The sequence below is a fragment of the Corvus cornix genome, chromosome 6 (genome assembly GCF_000738735.6).
Source record: "Corvus cornix cornix isolate S_Up_H32 chromosome 6, ASM73873v5, whole genome shotgun sequence".
NCBI lineage: Eukaryota > Metazoa > Chordata > Aves > Passeriformes > Corvidae > Corvus > Corvus cornix.
Window position 1 is genome coordinate 15,018,981 of NC_046336.1, and position 18,610 is coordinate 15,037,590.

General features: G+C 37.3%; 1 protein-coding gene across 1 annotated transcript; it reads left to right on the forward strand.

Annotated features, from left to right (window-relative positions):
* Nucleotides 1-3,408: 3,408 nt before the first annotated feature.
* Nucleotides 3,409-13,976, forward strand: LOC104696086 (endogenous retrovirus group K member 7 Gag polyprotein-like). Its single transcript, XM_020583891.2, has 3 exons — nt 3,409-3,855; nt 8,156-8,254; nt 10,125-13,976. Exon 3 carries the CDS (start codon nt 10,719-10,721, stop codon nt 12,036-12,038), a length of 1,320 nt encoding a protein of 439 aa, XP_020439480.2. The 5' UTR covers nt 3,409-3,855; nt 8,156-8,254; nt 10,125-10,718; the 3' UTR covers nt 12,039-13,976.
* Nucleotides 13,977-18,610: the final 4,634 nt, after the last annotated feature.

Below are 18,610 nucleotides of genomic sequence, written 5' to 3' on the forward strand. Positions count from 1 at the left end.
GTCACCTAAAAGAAGTTTGTTAGTTCCAGAGTCTGCCATGACTAAGAGCTGTCAGTTCTTATCAACTTCAGCTCTGAAACCCAAAGCTCAGAAAAGACAAGGTGACTGTCTTGTTAGAAAAGTCCCTGAGGGCATTTGGGTGAATCAGACTCTGAAGGGCAGCTTAGTTCTTCTAGATGAGTACTTGTTTCAGGCCTGCTTTTCTAGGGGTTAGCATAGATCTGCTTACTGTGGGCTTCATAGCAGATAAAAACATCCTTCCAAGAGTCAATCAGAGATTTTTAAATAAAAACATGACAGCATAACTTAGAGGAACTCTTGGCAGAACTTGGCAGCTTGGTGTCATTTGAGTATTTGAATGAAGATGTCAGTTGACGTGCAAGCAGAGCAGAAACTGCTGCCAAGACAAGGTTTGGACAAATCTTCTGTAGGTATATTCTGAAAGACATCTTCAGAGTGGGTGATCTTTTAAAGTGCATTTAGACTTGGTGAAAATGAAAGAACAAAAGGAATGTGGAAGACTCTTAGCCTACAATAAATTCATATAGGACATTGGGAGAGCAAGAGAAACAATGGAAACAGACACCTTAAAAATTGATATCTGTTCAGGGCAATAGTAGGGGGTTTGAGATTTGTTTTGTTTTGTGGTGGTTGTGGGCTTTTTTGTGTATGTTTTTTGTTTTTACTACCTCCTTGAGGAGACAGGTCTTACTTGGCAATGATGTCTCTCTTTGCTTCTCTCCATCTGGTCACTGCACACACAATAACTGTTGAAATGACAGCTATTTTCAAACAAATTTGAAATATACTTCAATTCCTATGAGATCTGTGGCACTTACATGCAGCAGATTTATTCAAAATAATGTTGCACTAAGTGAAAAGCAGGCAGAATACACCTGGTTCTTTGGAATAAGGGTGAGGTTCTTGAGGTGAGTAAAGCTTGGTAGGGGGAGCGAGTGATACAAATTCATAGGAAGGTTTCATTACTTCTGCTATTGAAAAATTAGTTTCTTTTTCTTTGGAGACTTTCTTAAATTCTGCGCAGCATCTGGGAAGGATACATGTAAACTTGTAAGATCACATCCATTATGTTGTAAAAAGATTGTCAAATACTTGGAAATATTTGATTTTTGGCAAACTCAATTTTGGATTATAATCCTTGCTGCCATGTTTGAAGAAGGACATGGACATTTCTTGAAATAAGTTTTGAGAAATACAAACTGTAGTGAACCATATTATTATTAAAGTCAAAAGGTGCTTGAAATTTTTATCCATTAACTAGTTCTAAACTGGTTATGATATTTTTATGGCCTTAATACAAGTTTGTAGAAGCCACAGATGTTTTTTGTCTAAAATATAGAATCACAGAGTAGCCTATGCAAGAAAGAACCTTGAAAGATCGTCTGGTCCAGCCTTTCACAGCAAAGGGAAGCATAGATGAGATTATTTCCAACCTGTCCCACCACATCTTGAAAACCTCCAGTGATGGAAGCTCTCCCATGTCTCTGGAGAGGTGGATCAGTGACTGATGGTTCTCACTGGCTTAAAATGTGAGACTAGTTTCAATTATTAATCATGTGTTTTACATACCAAGAAGATCTTTCAAGGATTAATTTCTTCCCTCTAGCTAAAGAATGATTGGCTAAGTCTAATTATTCCAGTTACTATAATGTTTAATAAATCTGTTAAATCCACAGAAGCCTGCATTTATGATTCCCTGAATTCAAAAGTATTATGTGAAAAGTTATTTATTTAATGAATTGGAAGGTTTATTATTTCTTTAAAAAGGTTTGAGGAAAGCACAGAGGATTTGAAATAAAAACATGTAAAATTTGAATTTAAAATAGAGGCAGTTGTTGGTAATACAATTATGTTTACACAATAGGAATAGCTTATTAAAGAGATGTCATAATGACTGTTTCCAGCAAGTGTAGAGTAATTAGCTTGAGTAGCCACTTGATGTCATCCTGGTGCAACAGAATTTGTCTAAAAACCATTTAAAAACCTTTGATTCAAAGAGAATGATTGTTTTGGTGAACAGTTTTCTTTTGGGGTAACAGATGTTGGAGTAAGGAAAGAGTTAAACAGAAAGCAGCAGCATCTCCCTGGTCAGTGTGTACCTGAGACAGAACTGGATGAACGAATTTCCATGTCAACACAGAGCATTTGTTGTAACCAAAAAAAAAGCTTTAAGGAGTAGAGATGTATATACTGATGCTTCCAAATAAAACCTTAGATTCACCTGCATCTCTGCTGGTGGGTCTTGTCCCTTTGGGTATCACAGTTCTCCGCTAACCGTAGCTTTTCTTCTCTTAAAAATTTATTTATTTTTATTTTTATTTTTCTTGTGGCCATGCAGAATCTGTTTAAGAAGCTTTTTGACAAAATGCTTAGTAACTTCTTTTTTCTTTGGTTTTATATAGCTGTAAATTTTTCAAGAAAATGTGACTTCACTTGTCCCTTGTGTAATTAGGTTGATATCAACAGTCAGGTTAATTTGGCCCAAATACTCTATCAATGTTATGTACACTGAAATGTGTAGGAAATCGTTCAAGATTTTCAGTGATGGTTTTACTTCCAAGATCATTAAGCTGGGTTATGCCACCTCTGTCCTTTTTTTATGAACATCAATAAACTTTACAAATGCAGTTATAATTTTGTCCAGGAAACGTTGCTCTTTAATGCTTCATTCTTGGCATCCAATTTAATTTAAAGGAGCAAAATGTCTCACTTGATCATTATGCATTTCTTTGGTGAGGAGGGAAGAGGGCAGAAGATATAAACTTCAGATAAACTTCATAGGATTCAGAACAAAATTTTATAAGGACTTTGTCAGAATTAATTTCCTCTGATACTTTTACCAGAATAAAATATCCCTGATCTCTCAGTGTCTTTCTCCTACCACTATTTCTCCTTCCACCTAGGCAGGTACCCTAGATCATCTAATTTTCTACTCTTTTTAAAATTTCCTATGACTTCCTTGATGCCTTAGGTTTTTAACTTTCATATTTTTCAAATCCTGTACTGCCTAGTGTGTAACTCTGAAGTTTCTTGTAGCCCGTTAACTTCTGCTCTCTCATGCCAGGTAGACATAACAAAGCCTCTCCAGGCCTGCTCTCCAAGGACACTCAGACTGTCCTAGGCCCAAAACGTGTAAACCAAAAGCCTCTAAAGAGGGGGAAACTCGGGGAAACTACATCATTAACTGAAGCTTTAATTGGATAATTAACCCTGATATGCAAATGAACCAAACTTATAAAACTGGGAAGAACTTGTGACCTGTGGTCCATCTTGGGGTCCATTTTGGCAGTAGCCTCTAGACTTCCCAGGGTGGACCTTTGAAGGCCCTTCAAATAAATACTTACATTTGTTCCCTTACTCTTGTCTAGTTTCTGGTTTTAGGTGCCCTCTTCAGGCATCACTCAGCTCTTCATGTTCTTTATACTTTCTCTCAGTCCTGTGACTGCTTGGCCTGCATTTTCTATCATACAATTCACAGTATTTTCCCACACTACTCCCCTGGAGTTGTAAAATATTTACTTTGAAAGACTGCCTCTTTGTTCTCGTGACTATATTTTATTTACAAAAGTTTGCAAGTTTGTGTTGTCATTAGAAACTTCCACAGATTCTACAGCCTATTGTGTAATCTAGAAGATTATTTACAGTCCACAAACTGGCACAAGAACAACTCGTTTTTCAAGTCGGAGGAATGAACAATTGCGTGCACGAGCTCATTGGGAATCTGGGAAACCCTACGTAAGAAACTGTTTCTGCAGTTTCTGTACCTGTTTGTGATCCCAGAGCCTTCTCTGGCAGCTGCCTCAGGAAGATAAAGCTGAGACTGAAAGCATCCAGGTAGGTGTAAAGAAGGTGATTAAGGGTATGGTAGAACTTCTATAGGAACAAAGAGTGATTGAAAAGAGCAAGGCTAATTCAGTCTGAATAAGGTGAATAATAGGGATTTGATTGAAGTGAGAAGATTAGTAAGAAATGACTACTGTCTTCCTTTTACCTCTATCTCAATGTATGAAGTAAGGCGATAAAGTGAAATTAAGGACCAAAGCAATTTTTTTTCTTGGAGTATAACCATTCATTAGCATTTGCTGTTTCAGGAGGTCATTGAGGCAAGTCAAGAGCTGATCGTAGCAGCTTTTAAGGGTTCATTAACAGCAGTTAGTAATTTTTTTTTCCTTTGAGTAGTTTGCAGAATGGATAAAAGAGATGCAGGTTTAAAAGCAAGGACCTTGAGCACAATGGCAAATAAAAATAGGCAGTATGTGAATTAAAGAGAATACATTCTACTTGAACTCCCACAATTATTTATGGCCACAACAATGTTTTTTGTTGCCAGAGTGAGACAATATGGTTGTTTTCATCCAAGTTTACATATAAACAATTTTCATTTGCTCTTCTCATTGATAACAATTTGGGTAAGATTCATCTGCTTGAACTTAAACACTTTCAGTGCATATATTTGCAAATGTTAACTCTTATGTGTATTTCAGTGAATGGCAGCAGATATCTTTAGGGCATTATTTGTATTCTTTTGCATAGACGTTTAAAATAGGTCAGATGAACGGTGTTCTATAAGTGAATATTTCTTCCCCTTCTGCATATTACTTCTAATTGAATAAAAAAAATCAGGCAATACTTATATGCAGGTAGCTACAATGTAAGCATGAAAATTTAGGTGGAATTAATGTTATAGTGATCATTGCTCACAGTTTCTCACAACTGTATTTCATAGTTGCAGTCTTGCAAAATGTTGAGAGATTATCTACAGCTTCTTCTGCTTTAACTTCATGTCTCCATTCCATAAATTCTTTTCTATTCCCTCCTGAGAAGGTGCTATTACAAAATCATATACTTTTTATTATCCTTGCTGATGGGTTTTATCAGATGTGTATGGAATCATTCCTTTGTTTATATTACAAAGTTTTAAAATGGGACTGGTTTTGGCCTGCTAAGATTGTTAAGACTTGCCTTTTTTGTGTTTTTCAGAATTAGGCAATAGTATGTTTAAATGATGTAAAGTCTCTGTGACTTTCCAGTTTCTGCTAATCCACAAGGAGTTCTTATCTAATGATAGTCTGCATACTCTAAATGAATTCTATAAAATATACTTCTGCTCCCTCAGATAGTATTTGGTATCTTAAGACTTTCATCTATCAAGCACGAAAGTTTAAAAAGTTGGCATATGTAAACTTAGTTAACTTAAACATTTAGATGACTTTAAATAGTCAAAATTTATATGTCCTGGATGAATAGAAATTTCAAATTAGATAAGATTTCTTAGCCATAAAAGAGAATAAAAGCAGAGAATGACAAATTGATGTATGAGAAGCAGTATATGAGATGTGGTTGATAAATTATCTTCTGATCTGTTAATGAATTCCAGATAGAGAAGCTCACAATATGATGATTTATTGAGATTTTAATAAAGTAAATTAAAAATTGAAAGGTGATCTGAATGAAAGAATCTCCATGAATCTTTAAAAAAATAATTAGGAATTTGAGCTTTTAAAAAGGCTTTTTATAGACATAGACCTTTACCCTCACATATGCACATCTTTGCATTTTAAATAGATAGATGTGAAAAATCTACTGATGCTACACTTCTCCTTATACTTACATGGAAATAACAAATTCTAAAATACTTATATAGAAATACGCTCTGCACACTTGCATACACTAAAAAAATCCGTATTTAGTGCCAGATTCTTTATGACCACCTAGAAAATCCTGCAGGTCTGTTTTACAATGATGAGTAAAGATAATACACAGATGCAAAAAATATTTGAACAAATAACATATTTGTAATTAAGACTTAGTTTTAGTAAAAACAAAACAGGCAGGGTTTCTTCAATGAAAACCAATTTTGTAGTGCTTTTTTTTCTGTTTTGTTTTCACAAAAGAAGCACAAGCAACTATGTAGAAAAAAAAATAAACTGTTGCTGTGGCAGGAAAAAGTAATTGTATCTGTCAGTTCAGCCTGCTAGTCATTCTAATCAGCTGGGTGAAACTTGTACAGCCAAGATGTATCTTTAAAATCCAAGAACAGCCACCGTGGCTTTATTTTTTCTGGAAAATGTTCTTAATGTCTCAGCATCTGATTCAACATGTTTGGTTGTTAAAGTTCATATTATCATTTTCTATCATTAAAAACATATTTGATAAAAAAAATTCCTTTGAGAGATAATTCCTATAATACAGAATATTTCCAAACCTGTCAGTATTCTAATTAGATTACAGTGAGTATTTAAACACTGATTAATCTTGAGAGGTAAAAATCATCTGCTATACCTACAAACAACAATATAATGAATGAGATTGAACACATTCAAATAATGTATTTACATAAAATACATGAGAAACTGTCCCCCACTAAATTTAATCTAGTAAATGTTCTCATTATGTGATACGTAATTTTTTTCTTTACTGTTTAACTCATTATTTCTTTTCTCTTTTAAAATTAAGATCTATTTAACATTTGTTGATTCAACCCCCAGCATCAAAGTAAATCTGGATAATTTTAACCTTTTCAACATGAAATCTAGGGACCATTTTATATTCCCCATGTATGACAGGAATGCTTTAAATGTTGACTTTTACTGTGGGGATTTGAAATTTCTCCTGGTACAGAAGTTTAGTTGAATGTCTGCTTTTGGAGTAAATAAATGCATGACTTTTTCTCTCTCCTTTCTCAGACCTTCCCAGTAGTGTGATATTCTAGCTCCTGCCCCACAGTATTGAAGGATATGGATCAATTTTGTTTGAGAAATTTGGAAGAGACTTTATTTCCTCTTCTGCTTTTCTTTGTTGTGTGCTAGCAGAAAATCAGATTGATAAACCACCACTGATACACCACTATAGAGAAGAAGCTCCCTGCCCCTGGGGAGGTTTTGCCCACAGCAGAGGTGTTGGCACAGTGTGGCTGTTCTGCCTGCACAGTCCAGGAAGCTGCCTAGGGAATAAGGCTCCTGGTGTCTGCAGCGGTTGGTGCAGAATTCCGTACATAAAGGATGCTAATGGTCATTCACATCAGTAGAGGCATTGCCTGCAAGAGGAGAGTGGCTTTTTAATTTTTTATTTAAAATTCTGTAACATCATGTAAAGAAATTGTTCCAGCAGTACTTGCCTTTGCTTTTTGCAACCTTTTCCCTGGTTAAACGTGCATCCAATTTAAGATCTGCAGAAGGAAGTCACAGTAAATTAACAGGTGGCTGGTAAGCCTAGAGATTTACAGAGAAAACTGCTCCTTCCTCTTTACAAAAAGCTTGGGAAAAAAAATGTAGTTTATTTGGTTGCAGTGATTGAGGTAAGGGTAAACTGAAATAGATGAGAATTGGATGCAGGAGAGATTAGGATCTACAAGCAAACACTACTGGCTTCCAAAGACTGGAAGGAAATTTCACACTGTGATGTTTTACAAAGTGTCAGAGTACAGGTATTTAGTTGAGGATAAACTAAAGAATTCATGAATTCTTGCTTCTCAGCTCTTTAAAATAATTGATCTCTGATTTGTTGATGGGCTTATAAATACAAGGTCAGTGTCATTTCCATCCATAAGAAAACTGCTAACATCTACATATTATTCATCAAGAAAACACACTCATGATGGCTATCAAATTAAACATTTATTAAATTATGCAATTTATATTTCACTCCTGTATGCAGAATGCCTGACAGTATTGGAGCAATAATACAGCCCTCATCTGGTTTAACTCCTTTATTGCATAAGCATACAACAAAGCTTCATGACTGAGTAATAGCAAAATCCACATGAAATGTGCATAATCTAAAGAGCTCTATAGGGCAGAGTTTGAAAATTTGGAGTTTCTTTTAAATGTGTTTGACATATCTTTTTAAAGAATAACCTGTCTCATTAGAAGGAAAAAAAAAAGAATGTAAGGAATATGCATCACTGATGATTGTCAACAAAAGAGTATCTTTTCTAGATAATAAAAAATTTTCTGTTCAGAGTTTGATTTCAGTGTTGTAAATTCCTACCATGACCCAAATTCAGATTAAATTATTAGAATTATGGCATATAGCATAAAATAAAATGAGTATCTGATGAGTAGATGATGGCCCCTGTGATTTATAGCTGTGTACCTGACCACCTTTTGCATTCTCTCTTTCTCTGGTGCTGCAGATCCAGATAGCTCTCCAGCTGATAAACTAGAAATAAGAAGTGTGTGATCAATCTCTCTCCCACTTTGCCAGCTTCTACATTTGAAGTTCAAGTGTCAAGGTAATTGCTCTTTTTTCCAGCTATTGAAAAATTTGGAATATACTAGTGTATGTATCTTGCCTTACTCCTTTTTAATTAAAGCATGCATTTATGTTTTCTGGTTATAGAGAGAAAAGCATGGAAATATGACACTAGAACACCCTGAAGGCTTAAACAATAGAGCGTTGTTTCAAACTGATGAGCATAAAGAAACCTATGATTTTTCTTTCAGTCTTGCATTTCTTTGGGATTGGTTTATTTTCCTGAGCTACCTGGGGTGGCAAGTGGTGCCAGAATATTTCTGAACCTAGTTATTTTCTTGCCTGTTTTTGCATTGTGTGTCACAGGGGTCTGGTTTGGTTCCTGCACTTATTTGAAAGCACAATCTGACTTACTGAGAGTTTGAGAGGAAGATGGCCTGAGTTAGTATTAGTGTAATTTATATCCGGTTGCAACTAAACAAGAGTTTTATATGACTAAAGTATGTGATCAAAAGGCAAGATTAGCTGAGCCAAACCCCTGCAGATTTATCTTAATGGTGGATTTGGGCAGGAGCTCTGAAGAAGGTGCTGTTCCCCTGCATGGTGGTGAGGTGCTGTCCCTGAGGGCCAGCAGGTTGTGCAGGCTCTGTGCAGTTACTGACCAGAGGCTGCAGCACACAGACCTGAAGCCAGCTGGTAACTTCACAGCAATGAAAATGAGACCATGCTGCGTTTGAATTCCCTGATCAGAATCACCATGCATATCTTTGTGAAACGGCAGACAGATTAATGGAATACATGTAGCACGTTGGGCACCTTGCATACATGATCTGTTGCCGGCAGCTGGTTCACTGTAATTTTGTGTTGTTGCAAGGAGAGATCGACAGAAGGGGGCGTGACTCCTCACAATGTTTTGCTGTCTGTCTCGGCTGCCTGGTATCCGAAGGTTTAAGATTCTTCGTATTAATATTTAAAGTCCCAAGAGGATTGCATCCCAAGTGCATTTTTGAGCTTCTGATGCCCTGTATTCCATTTCAATCTTGATGGCTAGGAGGGAGAGATCTGGGGCCTGAGGGCTTTCTGAAATGAGCCTGCTGAGAGTATACAGTATCTTTTCCTCTGGAGTACTGGCTGTGTGGAATTTTTCCCTCCAGAGCTCAGATGTGTGATAAATTTAGTATATTTAAAAATATATTTTCCACCTAAGCTTTGCATGACAATACTATCAGTTGTAATTATTTAACTGTTAGCAGTTATGATTTAAAGTAGCAGACTAAGGAAGAAAGACTGTGGGAATATCCTAGTCTTATTAGAGACATCACTCTTTACCTTGGACACTGGTTATGAAATATTCCAGTACTTTTAAGAATCTTTAAGAGGCTTTTATGATTGCTTTTTAAAAATCATAAGATATTAAGTACTTCAGACAAATAAGATTCTTATGGTCTTCACTTGTAAAGTGCACAAAGATCAGCTACTAAATATGCTGAGACTCTTTTGCTAGAGGTATCTTTATTACTCCATCTGTATTTCATCTGCCTGTCATAACTACAAGAAGAGTAGGTCCAAATTCATCCCCAGATGTGGGGCAAGAAAACAAAGAATGCTTAGCAATAAGAGAACAAAGACCTCTTGGTTAAGAACACCAAGGACTATTCAGTCAAGGCAGGAGAGATGTAACAAAGTTTCTGAAATGTAACAGGTAGCAGAACCACAGTAGTTTGCAGAAAAAATTGTTATACAAGCACTTGTTTTAAGGAGAAAAAAGCTGATGTGAATATTAGGAACATGATCACTTATATTAGCAGTTAGCAGACACATGAACTGTTACAGTATTGGCTATCCAGGAGCGTGTTATTCTAATCTGCTAGTGAAAATATTAATAAATGTTTTTAATAAATGTTTTCTAGTTGTTCACAGCTGGGGACCATGCATCATTCCTATGCTGGAAACGGCTCCCTGAACAGGGATTTACAATCTCCTAGGTGATCCTGGACCTGCGGCGTATCCCCACTGTACCAACAGTGGCCTTCAGGGATCGCCGAGGACTCCTTTCATCGCTGGCTAAGGAACAGGTTAGCCTTATGAGCGGCCAGGAAAATTTCCCCATAAAAATGGGCAATAATATAAGTAAACTGGAAACTCTCCATAAAGACTGTTGATTGCATATTACAAAGGAACAAGGCTATAATATACAAGAAAGCAAGCTTATACAACTCCTTCTATGGGTGAAAACTTACTGTCCTTGGTATCCCCCTGATGGCTCCTATGACCTCTATCACTGGAAGCAAGTGGGGGAGTCTCTAAAGACTCATCAATTAGACAGTCATGAGGCTAACTGCGATGAATTTATTACATGGGGAGTTGTATATTCTGCACTACAAGCTTCTCGCTATTCAGAAGAAACATTACACCCAGCCATAAACTCATCAGCAGATGCTTCCCCTGAACACACAGCACCACTTTCACATCCTGATTTGGTTGTTTTGCAAGTGGAGGAGGGAATGAATTGGGAGGAACTGGAGGGCAATCTCGTAAATCTAAGAGCTATTGATCTAAGACAGGAATGTGATTTATATCCTGCCATAAAGCCACAGCCACTGAAAATTATGGCTGCATCACCATCTACTGATGCAAAGGTGCTAAAACAGCACTTGCATACCCCACCCTCTGAGCCCTTAAGACATATGACTGACAATGAACTTTTGCTGTCCCCTGAGCCAAAACACTTCCTAGACACCTGTCAAAGACAAGCATTAGATCTTGGGGATGTTGAATTTCTCCGTGCTATGCCCACAGTATATCAAGGCAATCAGCCTCGTCATAAGCAAATTTCTTATGAAATGGTTAAGGTATTAAGAAAGTCTGTCAAAGAAAATGGTCTGCAGTCTTCCTATACAATGGGAGTTGTAGAAGTTATAGCAAAAAACTATGTTATGTTACCTGCTAACTGGAAAGCTTTATTTGAATTGATTATGACAGCAAGACAATATTTGATATGGTGGGCAGAGTATGAAGAGCTGTGTGAAAATCAAGCATGGGCTAACATGAACACTGGTAATGCTGGAATAACAAAGGATCATTTGGCAGGGACTGGAGCTCAGACAAGCATAAGAGATCAGTTAAGAATGCCCCCAGAGACATATAACCAAGTGAGGGGGCTGGCTATAAGAGCTCTGAAAAGAGTGCCGGACATTAACAAAACTGAACCTGGCTTCTCCACCATAAGGCAAGGACCCCAAGAACCCTACATTACTTTTATCGATCGCTTGCAAACAGCTGTGAACAGGCAAATTGATTTACCAGCTGCAGCAGAAATATTATTGAAATCCTTAGCCTATGAAAATGCTAATACTGACTGTCATAAAGCACTTGATCAAATCAAAACCAATCCTAATATTTCCTTAACTGACTTTATCAAAACTTGTGTACATGTTGGTACAGAACAATACAAAGCAGATTTACTAGCAACTGCCTTAGCTCAACAGCTAAAAGTGGCTCTGGCAGCAATTAAATGCTTTGACTGTGGAGAGGAAGGTCATGTGAAAAAGCAGTGCTCAAAGAAAAAGCAAGGGGATAGAAAACCTAGTAAACAGTGCCCCGGATGCAAGAAAGGTTACCACTGGAGTAATGAATGCCATTCCAAGTACGACAAAGACGGCAAACCTCTGCCACAATGGGGAAAGTCGAAGCAGGGAGCAGGATCCGGTGCCCCACAACAAAACAGGATCCAGCCACAGCAAACCAACACAGCTCAAGTTACAGCAGGAGAAGCCCAGGCAGTGCCGGCTTGGACTTGGCAGTTTCCACCACAACCACAATAAATAACACATTGGTTCACCTTATACCTACAGGTTTAAATGGACCCCTTCCTTTTAAATGCTATGCATTGCTACTTGGGAAGTCTTCATCATGTGAAAGTGGACTTTTTACTTTACCAGGAATCATCGACTCTCCTTCTAGGGGCGAAATAAAAATCATAGCTTGGACTCCTAACCCACCTTGTACTATGCCAGCAGGGTCACGCTCAACTGATATCACTCCCTATATTGCCAGATATGCAATCAATACCATCTGTCAATGCTGACAGGGGCACTGGAGGTTTTGGAAGTGCAGGCATTCCTAACATTTACTGGTCTAAACTTATTTCAGTACAACAACCTTTTCTAACCTGTGTTATAGATGGCAAGTCTTTTACAGGATTAATAGATACTGGAGCAGACATAACCATCATCAATAGACGTGAATGGGCACCCACATGGCCCTTAACAACTCCAGCAGCGATCGTTGCAGGCATCAGAGGTCAGCAGATGCCACAGGAGTCAGCGAAAGAACTCATGGTACATGAGCCAGAAGGGAAACAAGCACAGCTCAAACCGTATGTACTTTCTACTCCATGTACACTGTGGGGAAGAGATCTGTTGTCACAGTGGGGACTGACATTGACAACAAATTTCTAAGAGGGGTCACTGATGTGCAGCTGAGACTTAAACTGACATGGAGCACTAAAACTCCTGTGCGGATTGATCAGTGGCCCCTCAGAGGGGAATGGCTTCAACAAGCACAAAAGCTGGTCAAGGAACAATTGGATCTGGGAAATAGAGCTCCTTCCACTACCCCATTGGACACCCCTATATTTTTGATTCCAAAAAAGACTGGCAAATGGAGACTCTTACAAAATCTGAGAGCTATCAATGCAGTAACAGCCCCAACTGGTGCACAGCAACCTGGAATTCCTAATCTAGCAATGATCCCTGAAACTTGGGAATTGTTAATTATTGACTTAAAAGATTGTTTTTTCACAATTGCATTGCATCCTGATGATGCACCTCGTTTTGCTTATTTATTACCATCCTTGAACAACAGTGAACCCGTGCAAAGGTATCACTGGGTTGTGTTACCACAAGGGATGAAAAACAGTCCTATAGTATGCTAATTTGTGTTAGCAAGTGCTTTACAACCGCTGCAGCAACAATTTTCAACAGTTCTATTGTATCATTATATGGGTGATATACTGCTAGTAGCAGATGACTCTTGTTGTATTGCAAAGCCATTTTGCCTTTTTGCATCATTTTCTTGACAAATTTGATCTTTGTATTGCAGCAAAGTTCAAGCCGTCCCACCTTGGTAATACCTATGATTCCTATTATTTGAACAGAAAATTGTTCCTCAGCCCATTGTGCTGTGGGCCTCTATTAAAACACTACATGATTTGCAAAAATTATTTGGAACAATTAATTGGCTCAGACCTACCCTTGGTTTCTCCACTGAAGAATTGTCACCCTTATTTAATTTACTTAAGGGACACAGATTTAACATCTCCTCGTGAACTCAATCCAGATGCCTGTGAAGAACTGCAAATTGTGACAGATAAAATTCAGACATCTTTTGTAACCAAACAACAAGCAGGAGTAACTACTGAGACTTTTTGTTATCATAGCTGAATCCCAACCATATGCATTTGCACAGTGGTATGATGATAAACAACAATTGCGGAGGCTAGAGTGGGTATTTTTACCTCACACATTTTCAAAAACAGTAACCACATTATTTGACATGATTGTTAGACTTGTTTCCACAGGATGAAAACAATGCCAAACTCTAACTGGGGAAGATCCTTCTCATATCCACATTCCTTTGCCTGCAGACGCTTCTCAGGATATATTCCAGGAATCATAGTCTTTACAGGCTGCCCTGACAGACTTTTTGGGAAACATTGCTAATTCTTTGCCAAAAAGTAAACTTTTCCAATGTTTAAAAGACCTTTCTCTACAGCCGCGTTTTCTAACATCGTCACAGCCCCTGCCTGGAGCAAAGACAGTCTTCATTGATGGCTCTGGGAAAACTTAGAAAGCTGTTGTTGCCTGGAAAAATTCCACAGGGGATTGGGAAAACTGATTTTTCACCCAGGGTTGACTAGCTAGCAGAATTAGCAGCCACTGTAGAGGCTTTTCGATTGTTTCAAAATGAGGCTTTCAACTTAATATCAGATTCCTTGTATGTAGTTGGCATTTTAAACCATATTGAACATTCCTTTCTAAAGCAAGCGCACAACAAGAATTTGTTTATACTGTTATCTGCTCTGTATGATTATGTTCGATGCCGATCTCATTGTTTTTATGTTATGCATCTTCGGTCTCACTCATCTTTGCCTGGACCTCTGGTGGAAGGCAATGCAGTTGCAGACCCCTAACTATGATGGCAACAGTTCCAAATCAAATTACACAAGCAAAGTTGTCACGAATTCTATCATCAGAATGCAAAAGCTTTGAGTAAACAATTTAATCTTACTTTTTCTCAAGCTAGACAAATTTTCATTCTTGGCCTGATTGTGCATGCTTAACACCTTTAGCTACTGCAGTAGGTCCAAATCCAAGAGGATTCGGTGTCAATGAATTCTGGCAGATGGATGTTACACATGTTTCTTCTTTTGGCACCTTAAAATATGTGTGTGTATCAGTTGACACATATTCCAAAATTTTTGCTGCCTCTGCTCATAAAGGGGAAAAGGCAAGAGATGTCTTTAAGCACATGCTGTGAGCTTAGGAGTTCCTAAGGCAGTGAAAACTGATAAAGGTTCAGCATATGTCTCACAACCAATGAAAACGCTTTTTTCACTTTTGGGGTATACGTCTCTTAACTGGCATACCTCATTCCTCAACAGGTCAAGCTATTGTGGAACACACACATGCCCTTTTAAAGAATATGCTTCTTAAACAAAAGAGCAGCAATAGAGTTTTTGTTGCTAGCCCAAGGACACAGATGTGAAGACTTTGATGGAATGTGCTGTATGAACCTGAGTGACCATTCTGAATCCATTCCCAAAAGCATGCAGGAATTGAAGGAGCTGTCTGGAGAACTGCAGCAAAAGCAGGGATGGGATCCTTTCAGTTTATTCTCCTGGTTGGGAAGTTTCAATTTTGGACCTTGGCTTAAACATAGTTGGTTTAGCTATAATAGGACTTAGAGCACTTTTGATGATTATGTTATGTTCACCATGCATCTTTTCTTGTATTCAATGGCTTTTCAGTCAAAACATAAAGCAGGTAATGCTTATGCAGACACACACTGTACTCACTTTGCAATGCTTTGTAAATAAAAAAAGGGGAGATGTGGGGCAAGAAAACAAAGAATGCTTAGCAATAAGAGAACAAAGACCTCTTGGTTAAGAAAAACAAGGGCTATTCAGTCAAGGCAGGAGAGATGTAACAAAGTTTCTGAAATGTAACAGGTAGCAGAACCACAGCAGCTTGCAGAAAAAAATTGTTATACAAAACCACTTGTTTTAAGGAAGAATAGCTGATGTGAATATTAGGAACGTGATCACTTATATTACTGGTTAGCAGATGCATGAACAGTTATACTATTGGCTATTCAGGTGTGTGTTATTCTAATCTGATAGTGAAAATATTATAAAAGCGATGTACACTTTTAATAAATGTTTCTAGTTATACCGCAACTGGCGACTGTGCATCATTCATACACTGCACCCACATTCACTGAAATTCTGACAGGTTTACTTAACTTGAGCAGAATATAACTGTACCTGAGCTCCTACTGAAGATGCAGGTAGTGTGAATAAAATATCAGAATAGAGGCGCATCCAAATCAGGGGTCCAGATCTGCAACTTCTGCTCAGGTGTTGTGTCTGTAACAGGTAGGATTTTTTTCTGGTCAAAGGCACAGAATCAGGCTCCCATTTGTTTTGTTTATTTTGATCTTCCTATAAATAAGGTAGTGGAAATGCTAAAACATTTATTCAGATTTTTCTGTTGCTCTTACTTTTGGCATTGTATTATACTATATTTAACATAGGTATTGTCTTATAAAATGTTCCAAGCAGTACTTCACTTAAGGCAATTATGTGAAGTTTGGCAGTTGTCCTTGCCCAGCTTATTACCACTAAAAGAGCACTGCTGAACTATATTTCCTTGATATTCAAAGATACCTAAATGACCATCAGCGAAGACCAAAGAAATAGTAACTGAACACAACTTTGAATCAAAAGCAATAAAAAAAATCATTTAGTAATTCAGATAAAACATTTTCTAAAGTAAAACAAGACTGTTAAAATAATTTCATTCTGTTATTGTTAGCATTGAAAATACTACATTTATTTTAAGAACTGGTGGTTTAATCAGCACTGAAGGCATGTTGGGAAGTGTTAGAATATATTCTGTCATTTGGCTCAGCTTTAGGCAATTATACATGTAAATATAATTACTATGGTATTCTTTTTTTAAACATTTTGGTCTCAAGTTTGTGGTGAATGAATCTGCAACTTGTTTTCTTGACGCCTTTTTGAAGTGAATTAATCCAATATTAATTTATTTTAGATGTGCCAGAAGCATCATCCTATTACTAGTAAGTTGAAATAGACAGCAGGAAATGCAGGTCCCTTCCTAACATTGCCAGAATGCATCTCTGTGTGTTTCCAGCAATCTGGGTGATATGTTGACAGAATGAGGCCAGCGATGCAAATAAAGGAATTCTCCCCCCTCTTCTCCTTGCAGTTTATTGCTTGTCATTGACTAACTCACTGACTAGAATTTCTGCAGAAAAAATCAAACTAGGAGAGAAACAGCTTCTATATTAGTATTATTACCAAATGTTTAATTTGTGTGTTAGGTGATGAGAGTATATATGTTTCCAAAAGTACAGCTATTTAATTTAGTTTATCAGCTGCCTAAGACTGAAGTAGTATTCTCTAGGTATATAAATTTCAGGCTGGTTTCTTAACAAAATTAAAGTAGTTTTACTGCAGTTGCTGTAGCGGACTGTCATCAGTGTCACTTTACATTAGTGAAACACATTAATCCAAATGCTTCTGTTAAATAAATACCTTTTTTTTAAATTGAAGGTGGTCTTTTTTAACCTATCCCCCCAAAATATCGTTAATTATGCTTGCTGTGTGTGTTAGGATTTGTTATTTTGTCTTAATCGCTTGCAAGTGTGTAATCTGATTCCCTGATGTACTAACACAGCGCAGAGATAAAATGTATTTATTTTTGCAAACCACAGTGTATGTTTCAGCTTTTACCATTCTCAGATCAGGAAAGCTCAATTTAAGATCAAAATTATTTATTCCATAAAAGAGAAAAGCCAGAATTAATTAATAAATGAAAAAAACCCAAACCCAACAACAACAAAATCAAACACAGGGAGAATTTATAGCTAGAGAAAATCAAAGATAGTGGGTGACTGGCAGGAAAGTTGTATTTACGTGAAATAAACATCCTGGGGTTTACTATTAAAGTGAGGTAACATAATCTTGTTCCCTTTGATCACAATACACAGATAATCAGGATAGGGGGTCATACAAGCATATACAACTGTACCCAATTCTTATTTGATTAAAAGGAGTCATGGACAAAGGACTCTAAGAAGACAGATAACAAGGTTATGCATTTTCTGGCTCATTGTATCCAGTAGGTACAGAGCCAGATTAGTGTATTTTATTCATACTTGAGTAGCTTTATTTATCTAGCATAGTTGCCATCTGTGAAAACCAGTGCTTTGGACAAAAATAATGGAGGATCTAGAATCTAGTAAAAAAAATTAAATGGGTCTTCCAAATTTACTTTGCTGTTACCAGTGAAATACATACTGCAATTTGGCGAAAATCTGTCTTGTGGGTGACTTGAGGGGTAAAAAGGCACACAAGCACCCTACCAACCAGAAAAAGATTTTTCTCAGATTGAAGCCTGAACCTCTGTTTGATGGAAGGGGGAAACCACTCTTCCCAAGTTCTCAAAAACGGTTTCAAGACATTTGACTGCTGAAGGAGCCGTGCTCTCTCTAATCTGGAGCACACAGATCAGTATGATTCTGCAGGTGGCCATTTTAAGTGACCACTGTTACATTTCTTAGGCCATTTTCCCACTCATCTGGAGTGTAAGACTTGGCCATCTCCATGCCTAATATTTGTAATTTTAATGCAGGTGATGCATATTGCGAACTGTACCCATATAACATTGAAATCAGCTGGCAAAAAAGGTATTTCCTACAAAAATATATTTTCAAGGGAGAGATGAGAGTGAGCAGTGCAAGGCATAAAGGAACTAAATGGGAAGTAAACGGTGTTCTAATGCTGCTAAAGATGCAGTAACTTTTGAATGGTAATACCTTATTTAGGACACTGAAACCAAAGTATTTTTAAATTCTTGGATGCATTTGAATTTTAAAATTCCACAAAATGAAGAGGAGGGTTTTACACTCTCACACACATACACACACACAATTAAAGTGTCATACATGAAATCCCTATTTGTGCTTGGTCTTTGCATATTAAGTGCTTTAAGTAATTAATTTTGAGTTAATTATTTTTAAATTGAATGTTACAATTAACCCATCAGCCCAGGTACAAAAATCCAGTTCCATTATCAGTGTTTCCATT